The sequence below is a fragment of the Stigmatopora argus genome, chromosome 12 (genome assembly GCF_051989625.1).
Source record: "Stigmatopora argus isolate UIUO_Sarg chromosome 12, RoL_Sarg_1.0, whole genome shotgun sequence".
Classification (NCBI taxonomy): domain Eukaryota; kingdom Metazoa; phylum Chordata; class Actinopteri; order Syngnathiformes; family Syngnathidae; genus Stigmatopora; species Stigmatopora argus.
The window spans coordinates 7,123,769-7,134,657 of NC_135398.1; the positions used below are offsets into that span (position 1 = coordinate 7,123,769).

Below are 10,889 nucleotides of genomic sequence, written 5' to 3' on the forward strand. Positions count from 1 at the left end.
TCAAGACATGGCAACACACACACGACGCTTTCTTCAAGGAAGGATCAATCATTTTTGGTTATTCCTGTCTTGTATTCCTCCGAGGATGGCAATATTACTTTGATACTAAATGGATTGGAATGACATTTAGTGCAGACAATCGCAGTCTGAAGAGGATGAAAGCGGATTCCTATGTTGATCTTTGAAAGGCTTTTGCTCGCGCTTCTCTGCGAGACTGACATTTGTGCTTTGAGACCGATCCTGGCGCAAATATTACATGGACTTAGTAGTAATATCACAATTGATTCTGCAATGGGAAAATACAGTGGTGTACGGCTTGATCGATCGATCACACGTGCCTTAAAGCTAGATATTTTGTGATTTACTTTGTTATTATAGTTTTTCATCATTGGTTGCCATTTACACCAAAAGATGTCAAATCTATTTGAACTGGGAAGGCCGACAATGGGCCCAAATGTCAGGAAGATCCAGTAAAAAAAAAACGGGAAAGAACGACAAGATGAATGAGTGTTTTTCAAACATATTTGATTCATTTCATAAAAATGATTCAATATATATTTACAGAACATTTCAGGGTTGCAATGAATATTACAAGGCCATACAATTTAGTTTCAGTGAAATGATGATGGCTTCAAAAACGAAAATACATATTGATCGCCAGATTAACGTACTAAATAGCACAAGCACTGTTGAAAGCAACTGGACATAAACAAGGGTACATTTGATATATTATTAGAGAGTAGAAAACTTGCAGTTTACACAATAGAACAGAAATATAGTCGTTATTATCATTTTTTTTTTTAAATCCTTGTTAATCTGTGACACAATCGACGATTCCCACACAATTCAACTGAGTTCACGGCGATGGTAGATTGGCACATCACTCAGATGAACGGCACTTTAGTTATTCTACTTTGCCGTCACGTAACACACAACGCACAATGGGACAGCCGGATGTTCCGTACGCAATACAATTACAACGCATGAATGTGAAAAGTCAGCCCATTCTTTTCAGGTGGCGGAGGTCTTGACCCCCCCCTTCCCGTCCCCCCCCAAAAATGACGCGAATTTCGAGTTCGATCTGTCACCCGCTGATCTGTACAAATGGATTTATTTACATTTTCGATGAGCCAAATCGTGGCTAAATCATCTTTGAAGTCATGACGCGTGACATGCGAAACCGGGAAACGAAATGATTTCATCTTGGGCAGCATTTCCTTCCGGCCGCGAGGAAGGAAGGAAAATGTGCTAACACTTCAACCGGCGACGGCCGTCCGAGTCAAAGACGGCCGGGACGCTCGGTCCGAGTTCTAAGTGGTTTTCACCAGGTCGTAGACGTGGATGTGAACGTCGTCGTCGTACTTGATGTAGTAGACCGTGGGCTTGGCGGGCACCTGGTAGATGACCAGGCCCGTCCTCTTTAGCCCGTTATCCGTGACGTACTCCACCTGCTTACCCACCAGGCTCTCTGGCTCCTCTCCTGGCTTCCTGTCGGCTGGAAGCAGGTGTTTGTTCTCTGCATGTGGAGGGGAAAAAAAGAAGAGGGGATTATGTACCATTCAGTAGCGTTTGGGACTTTGTCATGGGAGTAATATCCCAGTTTTTATGTGGGTCGTAATATAGTATATCAAGTGTTTTATTACTTTGGGGTTTTTTGGTATATTGTGCTTTGTGCAAGAAACTATTTCCTGGAAAATGATGGAGCTTATAAGTAACATGAAAGCAGATGTTTTAACCTTTCATTTTGATTCATCCACACGTGAATCAGTGCGCTTTGATTGAAGATGACAGAAATGAAAATATTTGATCCCTATATTCCGAAATGTAATAAAAATGACACATTTCCTTGATTTCCCATTTTATTTTTTCATTCAATTTAAAAAATAATGGTAAAAAAAACAATAAAAATAACATTAAAAACACATTTTAATACAAGAAAATTAAAAAATACCTATATTAAATAAAACCATTTTTAAATTTAAAAGTTTAAACTATTTACTGTAAAATGGATTAAAAAAAAGAATTTGCAACGATTTTTGATCAACAATTATCAAAACAGCGATCAGTCTATGTCTAATAATTGATTGATCACAGCAGCCCTAATATTTAACTGTACTTTTTAATTTTTTTTAAATCCAACCAAAACATCCATACAGCAGCTAAGGCATTTTATTTTTCTAGGTAATTGTCAGAGTTGAAAAGAATTGGACGTCTACTCGCGTTAAACCCATTTAAAGGGAGGCTGAAGGCAAAGAGCTCCTTGATTGGACATCTATCGTAGTCAAAGGCAGTGACTTACCCGATTCGGGAAGTACGCGTAAATCGCCATCCTTGTAATCGTCCCATAGCTGGTACATGTAGAGCACGGGGTCCTTCTCGTAGGTGATGTAATACCAGTGGGTCATGATGGGAGCCCGGGACAGCACCATGCCCCGCCATTCGTTTTTCTCGCCATCCTCCTTTTCAAACAGATGTTCCACCGCCCGTCCGACCAGCTCCTCGGCCCCGGGAGGGACCTTGATCTTATTATTCACTGTGGGAGGACATGACACCTAAATGAGTCCGTGAATGAATGCTCAAAAGCAGGGTGTGCAACTCGCGATAACTTTGCGTTCCGATCGGCAGGCTCATCTTACGCGCACGTATACGCAAGGGAAGCGAATGACACGCACCGACTTTCTCGGCCAACACCTGCAGGGAGGACACTCGGCTGTCTTTGAACAGCTCGATGCCGTAGACGCAGTCGAAGCCGTCGTATTTGACCATGTAGAGGGAGCTGTTGACGGTGAGGCGCTCCAGAACCGTGCCTTTCCACTTGGTCACGTTCCCCTTCTCCCTCCAGTTGTGCTGGATTCTGCGGCCGAGCAGGTTGTCCGGGTCGGGGCTCAGGGTGGACGCCGAGCTCTCGCTCAACTCTTCGCTGCTGCGCTTCCTAGCACAACATGTACGTAGGAGGGGTGTGAAAATTAAAGGTCAACGGCTATATCGAGCTGATGTGGACTCGGCCGATATAATAGGATAACTTCCATGTTGACAGTTTGGGTGATGATCTTTAGTATGGAGGTAAATTAATATATCGACTGGCCGATATATATTTTTTTCTTAGGTATCAGTCAATATATAGACTAGCGATGTCCCGATTACATATTTTTGCATGTGAGTCCGAGATGCCTAATTTGGAGAATCTGCCAATCCGTCTGCAATGAAGAAATAGCTTGCTATTCTTTTTAATTGTTGTATTGTGGAATATAGCAGATTGATTTCCTGACACATGGATCATCATATTGAGATTATAGCCATTCATATCGAACCGGGAGGAACCTGGACGATCTATATACTTGTCATCAAAACATTCTGCATCAAGTGATCTTGAATTAATTAAATATGTGTAAGGATGTGAAATTACCTGCCCCGTTTCTTTGACATGTTTCCATAAAGTCTTAAAGTCCCACAACCCTGCAAGCCACAAATGACATAAGAAGGCATCCAATAGATGACAAGTGACCTACACACATTTATAATCATTATGAACATTTATGATATTCAATATCCTTTGTATTGGACTCACGCCACTCTAAAAAAAATCACGTTCACTGGACCACACATGCAAATTTACCAGGCTTCCGGATGTAAACATTAGCTAGTAAAAGCTAATTGCTACTGCTTACCATCGCAGCTCCGTACTAACGCGCACTGGTTAAACATTGGTAATAAGCACATCGCGAAAAGAAATGCTTAACTTCACCGCGACGAATGTTAGCCACTGCATCAAATGTCGACGTGTCGTCGGGATTATGTAAAAAAAATGGTCAAACGAGACATTACAGACACAAACGTCATCCAGCCAGACATCTATAGACTAAGAAAAGATTTTTTTTTCAAAGAAAAAAATACATAAATTCAATGGGGGCGCCAAGATTTCCACAAGTAAGCTAACTAAACAAAAGGAAACGCATCGCCATGTATAAGCGGTGATTTTCCCGGACTCTAGCCTCAATTTTATATAGGTGAAAAAAGAACGTGTGCTGTGGAATTATTAAATATCTCTAACCATCTCGACGGGTTTACCAGGTGAGATATAATAGAAGAAGACGTTTGCCCTACCTGATCAATATTTTCACGTGTGTTTTTCTTTGAAGAGCAGATTCCACCACCTAACGCAAGCTAAATAAGGAAACGAATGTAAGGACTGCAAATCCCAGAATGCACTCAAACACCCCGATGCGTTCTGGGAATTCTGGGCTCCGTCTTTCGATTCGGGCGTGTTGCCCACAAAACATTTTAATATAGTTTTTAAATTGTGTATTGCAAAACCCACGCATTTCTTTGTGTTACTAAGTTAATTTACTTTTAATAATACGTTTTTGCCTTCTATATTCGTATTTTTGCCGAAATGAATGGCGTCAGCAGAAGTAAGTACGAAGATTGACTTGTTTTGCTAGCAGTGTTTGTAGGAAAAAAAACATTGAATACAATGACATGAATTTAACTGGTTTTATATGTGTAAAAATGTCAAGGTTTTCTGGTTTCTTTCTGCACATTATCTTGGGTGAAGTCAACATTTGCGCCGCTAGATGTCACACGATATTGAAGAAAAAAAGAACAATACAAAGGTAATGTCATGACTTGTGAGGTGAGTAAAAAAATGCATCACAGAGCTACTTTGGGTGCTCATTTAACAGCAGACATTTGGTGAGAAGGTCATTGCAAAGTTTATTCAAAAGGAACAGATGTGCAAAATACCATCCTTTCTCTAAGGAATTCAAATATTAAAAAGCTATTACTAATACTGTAAAATACTAATCACTGGTTCTAAAACTTTTTTAGTACTATCTTGAAGAAAGACCCACCTCCATATATGTGTATGTGCTAAAATATTGAAACAAAGACTTTTAAAAATTAACATTTTTTGTAAATGTATTAGTTTATACGAAAAAAAAACCTGAAATACTACTGAACTGTGTACTTCTGGGTATTTTAATAACCTCTGTTAAAGGTTTGTTGCGATGATATCAAAGTTTCCACAGTTTTGCTTCAGTTAAATGACACACAGTATTATTAATTTCCATTACTTTTTTCTTTTTGAGAAAAAATGTTTATGTTGTGGTGCCGTTCCTCTCTGTACAAATTGAAGTCCATCTTAATCTTGGTGTGAAACCGAATTCCTGATTTTACAATTTTATAGCCTGTAAATGATCCAGCAGGTGTCGCTGCCCCTTCAGTCCATCGTTCATACTGTTTAGTACTGAATTCAAGTCAACTTTTTTTTAATTTACAAATGGCTAACTCATTTAAGCACAAAAATTCTATTTAGACGACTGCAACGTCCTGTTTTTACCCCAAGGACACAATTCAAATTCAATATTTTTTCCTAAAAATGTTGATTTGACTTTTCTATCATGAAGACCTTTTTTTCAATAGCTTACTGAAATAACATATTTTGTTTTTTTATTGTTTTTTTTTGTCCAAAGCAGGCTACACAAATAATCGAGCTGGATTCTGGTATTTTTGCCACTAAATTGTCACAAAGTCAGAAAATGCCTGATTATTTTGCCAAATAATGCACTTTAATACACAAAAGTGATTTATCATTTACTGGTTACATTATATTTTGCATTCTTTTTACTGGTTTAAAAATACGGGTCATCGGATTGATATCGGCAAAACATATCTTGAGAAAAATCGGATTGGATGAGTAGTCAAAAAGTCAGGGTCGGGACATCTTTATTTTCAACATTGACAACATGACTAGATCTCGTAATCTGCGGAATATCTCATTAAAAACTCATGATGTTAAAAAAAATGAGGGCATTCCAGTACAGTTAAAAAAAACAAATATGGCTCCTTGCACATCCAAATAAAGCAATGTAGAAGGGCATACTAAAATATTTTCGGGACCTTCTTGTTGCCTGGCTAATTATTAGATGACCTTTCAGTCGACCTTGCCAAAAAAATATTTAGTACACACAAAAAAAACCTGACACAATTGGCGCCGCCATTCACATGTTTGGGGGTGGGGGAGTGGATCTAATTTGGCTTAGATGACGGGACCCGTTGAGGACACATTGCACAGCAAGTGAGTAACTTTTGGATAAGGAAGCGTCAGAAGGAAGCAGTTTGCAGCTTTACCCTTCCAAATGACTCAGCAATTTCCCAGATAAATTTTGTAAATAATCCCTTCTCGCCTCTGTCCCCTTCACTCCTTATCCCGGCTGACCTTTTCACACCCCACCGCCAGCCCTCGCCAGCCCTCGCCAGCCCTCGCACCCTGCAGTACAATCATTCAAGTCTCATTACCTAAATTGCTCTTGTACACATAAATAACATCTCATCATTCTAATGACTCTCATTTCTATCATATAATCATTTCCCAACTCATCCCATCTGCATCGATCGCGGTGGCAAACGTTGGGTAAAAACGGGCGGAATAAACGATTAATCACATTAGGTTGGTTTGTGGCAGGATCTTCACTTGACTGCCCATTACCGACTGACTGGCTTCATGCGTTTAGCACAGGGGAGAGACGTCAGATGCACTCTGGTGGACAGAAATAGACTGTAGTGGGATATGTGAGCAGAGGAGAAGGGAGAGGCCCTCGCTATCCTGCCATCCGAGATAACGCAGACTCTTCTGCATGGCGAGATGGTAAATTAGCACCGAGAAAAACAATGGGCGGAATGGCACAGGGTCTTTGCGTTTTGCGTGTCTGCTGCCAGTCATTGGTTGAGACAATCTTTCCACTCTATGAGTGGAGCTTGTGTGTCTCCTAGGTTTTTTTTTCTTTAGTAGATTTCCACACTGCGGGCATTCCTTACAGATGGTTTCACAGGTTACTGATTCATGTCTCAGTGGGATATTTTTGGTCAATACTGTCCTGGATATTTTTCATGCCAATTATTCTAATTGTTCAGGGACAAGTGGCTCTGTAGTGAAATGGTCTTTCAGAATAGGGATGTCACAACTGATTGTTTTGGTAGCAGATGAATTGTTGATTCATTTTGAGAGTTGGTAAAAATTTGGTGTCATTTAGATTGGGGTTTGTTTTTTAAATGGAAATGTAAATTGGAACCACAAACTCTTGTTTTGGTCGGTGCTTAGCACGACTGTGATGGATGGTTCAATCCTTGGTGGGTTCCGACCTCCCTGTGTGGAGTTTGCACGTCCCCGTGAATGCATGTTTTTTTTTTCTGGCTACTTTGGTTTCCACCCACATCCCCAAAAACATGCAGAGTATGGTGTTTGAACACTTTAAATCGTCCTCAGGTATGATTGTTTGCATGAACAGTTGTTGGTGTTGTTGTGCCCTCTGATTGGACAACAACCAATTCAGGTTTAGACTTAGCAGGTATGACAATGTCTCCAAACAACCATCTGACTATCAATTTCATTTGACTTGCTCGGTCCATAAATCCTACTTCAATGAGTTTGATAATAAGAAGCAAACGTCACCTTAATAATTAATCACCACTATTAGGACCATACCACTGTGAACGTGTTTGTTTACTTGCAATCGTAACCTCACCCGATTACTCAAGTAGCCAATGAACAAATCGCCTTTAACAGCATTCCATTATTAATAGAGTTAGGAAGCAAGAGTAATAGGACATGCCAATAGAACGTACTAATGTGAGGCAGTTACACAATCCATTCCACTCTAACACGGATTTAGCAATTCTCAATCGAGCCATCAACGTCTCCAACTCTACCCTTAAACAAGCAGTTGTACAGCGAAATGCCTGTAGATTAGAACGACTTGGATTTCTCTGATTTGCTCATTTATCACACTGGCTGCCATTGACGTTGACTGACGTCCAATCTATTTATACATTTAAGCTCATGGAATTCTCACAGTGGATATTCCTGAGTTCTACTTGATCCCATGACAGAGAGAAAGAAAACGAGAGACAACACAGCTATGAGGAACCGGGGGCACTTTTGTAAAATGATGGATGCTGTGGTTTTTTTTCTTTGGGATCCCTCTGACAATTAAAGTGCTTTTCTGCAGCTCGAACCCAGAAACAGAACAGCCCGCTTGACACATCCCTGCACATAGTCATCAATCTTGTCCAAGGCCACTTAAAATCACTCCTGGAGGTTAGATTTCTATAAAGGGCTGGGTTACGCTGTAGCATGAAAGTAGAAAATGAGGTCAGTAGTTTGTTCTTGCATCTGAAAACTCTCATAGCGATATTACAGCTGGTATTCCACATAGAAATAAACTGGTACATTGCGGTTGATGTATTGTGTTGAAAATAGAAAAATATGTGTGGAATAATACATTCAAAATCTGTTCTTTCTGGAATCGGGATTCGTTATGAATATAGTCTGCACGTATACGATAAATAATTTAAGATAAGGAATGGTTCATGGAAATATTTTTTGAGATCAGGTTGGCTTACCAAAATGACCTGTTTTGTAATCACCCTACCAAAAAAAAATCTTTAAAAAGGTCTATATTATTTAAAGCAGTGACTGACTGTAATATTCTTTGGCTTTAGTTCCACTTTCTTGAGAGTGCTTTCCTTCTCTAAAACAGCAACTAAATAATGAATGAAACAATGACATGTTTGTTGGCAAAGCAACAATTAAACTATTATTTCATACTTTTTTATATTCCTCTGTAGCTTAGCATTAGCAGATAGCATCTCTTTGTGCCTTAACGGGAAACCAATTGGGTTAGAAAAGATTCTAGTCCGTCTACTGAGACTCGTCATTGTGTCCTTGAGCAAGAGTTTTAAAATGAATCATGGTCATGTCGAAATGTGATCTTGGATGACCTTTGGTTTTTAGAAGTCAGGGTTTAGAAAGAAGTAATAAGCGTGGAAATTAGTCCATCGACTTTACGTCCTCGGTGGACCGCAGTTACTGTATATGTGTGTGCGGCTGAATGTGTGAGTGGGTCTTCTCTGATGAATAGCTACAGTGTCACGGAGTATAGACCTTGACAGAGCAGAACAGATGAGATGAGTCACAAGCCAAAGCTTTGTCCTGGCTCTCGTCACTTCACTGGGCGGCTCGGAGCAAATATTATCAGTGGATGAAGGAGTGAAATTAGTGAGCGGGAGGCCCTCTCTTCCCGTCCTATGACAATTCTAGTTGGAAAAAAAAAGCGCCTGGGAGACTGATTTGGTCACAAATAGAGTTTGTGATGAATTTAGGAAAACCTTGCTGTTTGTTCTCAAATAACACCCTGATACAAATATTGCATCGATCTATCGGAATGGCGCGTTTTCCGTTTTTTTGCCAAATAATCGGTCATGCAACACAAACGCCACGATAGGCTTTTGTAATCTTTGGGAAAAGCTGCGTGGCTTCTCGTTCTCTCCCACTGTTTGTTTTTCTCTTCGACCATTTCATCTTGACGTGCTGCTCACTTCCTCCCAAGCAAGCTTGCTTCACTGTCCAGTAACTGCAATGTTTCTGCTGAGGCCTGCGGCTGCTGGATGACTGACTCTCAACCAAAACCCTAAAGCCCCCCACCCCTCACCCCCTTTCCTTCTATCTGCCTGTCTTGTTCACTGACTCATACACAGACTCACAGCTTTAACCAAACGCTAATCCTGATTTCAAATTGGAGCTGAGTTTTCATGACGTTCGCAAGCTGCAAAGATACATGGGAATTCATGGGTGGAAATACTATAAGAGAATACACAGCCCAGAATACAACTATAATAATGTATCCAAACATACCCAACAATAGCAAAATAACTTGATGACTTTTATACTCCAGTGAACCTTATATGCCTGTGTGTTTTTTTTCAGCGTTTTTTTTCTTGTTTATTGTTGGCTAGTGGAACTCAGGTGCGATTCCTAGTCTGAAAATGATGGCGGATGGGCCTGGAAAATGATGCACTTCTAAGCGGATGGATCAGTGCTTACTGAAATGATGATGGTTAAAAACCAATTTTCTTGTGAAGTCTGAGCCTGTGTAGTTGAACAAAATAATTATTGTGTTGTATGAATAGCAGCAGGTGTCATTGTAATTGTACCTTCTACTGAACAGAGGAAGAGCATTTACAGTAATCGGCTGTTGTTTGCATGTGTACATGAACAAGAATACATCGGATCATTTCCTAACAATCTTTCATAGCATACAAATGATTAGGAATATTTGACCGAGAAGCTTAATGTATGCCAGTTATGATGTTTATTTATTATTTTTTGCATAATAGTACTTCTGTGAGTTTTCTCCAGGCACTCCAGTTTCTTCCCACAACCCAAAAAACATGCCAGAACACTAAATTGCCCCTAGGTATGAATTTGAGCGTCAATTTTTTGTCTCTCTCCTTGTGCCCTGCAATTGGCTGCCAACCAATTCAGGGTGTCCCCCGCCAACTGCCAATAGTTTGCTGGGATAGGCTCCAGCACCCCCCATGGCCCTTGTGAGGCTAAGCGCTACAGAAAATGAATGAATGAATACTTGTGTTAAGGTGTTTTTAATGGGAGGTCTTAACATCTCCATGTATTCGTGCCAAGAGATATTAAATCATCTAACATCTCCTGCATAGACACAACAAGATGATATATATATATATATATTTTAAAAAGTAAAACGTTGTTAAAGCCCCGTACAGTAATAGAGATCGGGTGGGAGGAAGGAAGGGACTAAATAAGCAAATGTCCCTGGGGATGTAAAACGCTAAGGGGGTGGCGCAGGAGATGCTGATATGATTAATTGAAGTAGGACAGTCAGGGACACAGCAGACGGCCGCCACTGCAGAGAAAGCCAGGTAGAGGACAACCCTCGGATGTGTACAATATGAAATCGGATACGCTCAATACTTATAGAGTTACCCACTTTACGTGTGTATGTAGGGGTTGTGGGGGGTCTTCATGTCACCACAGTCAATGATTTGCATCCTCGATGACTAACTTTGACAAGGATGGT

At 40.2% G+C, this 10,889-nt stretch overlaps 2 protein-coding genes across 2 annotated transcripts in view; one reads left to right on the top strand and one right to left on the bottom strand.

The window, feature by feature from the left end:
- Positions 1 to 508: 508 nt before the first annotated feature.
- Positions 509 to 4,240, bottom strand: LOC144085335 (spindlin-Z-like). The gene is made up of 5 exons (XM_077614476.1): positions 4,105 to 4,240; positions 3,407 to 3,456; positions 2,673 to 2,932; positions 2,300 to 2,533; positions 509 to 1,516 (listed from the first exon to the last, which is right to left on the bottom strand). Exons 2-5 carry the CDS (start codon positions 3,424 to 3,426, stop codon positions 1,311 to 1,313), a joined length of 720 nt encoding a protein of 239 aa, XP_077470602.1. The 5' UTR covers positions 3,427 to 3,456; positions 4,105 to 4,240; the 3' UTR covers positions 509 to 1,310.
- The window catches only part of sugp1 (SURP and G patch domain containing 1), a 42,118-nt gene continuing 35,460 nt past the window's right edge, over positions 4,232 to 10,889 (top strand). Inside the window, exons 1-2 of the mRNA XM_077614471.1 lie at positions 4,232 to 4,412; positions 4,518 to 4,613. The gene's annotated coding sequence lies outside the window, so the exon portion shown is untranslated. The remainder of the gene's footprint in view (positions 4,413 to 4,517; positions 4,614 to 10,889) is intronic.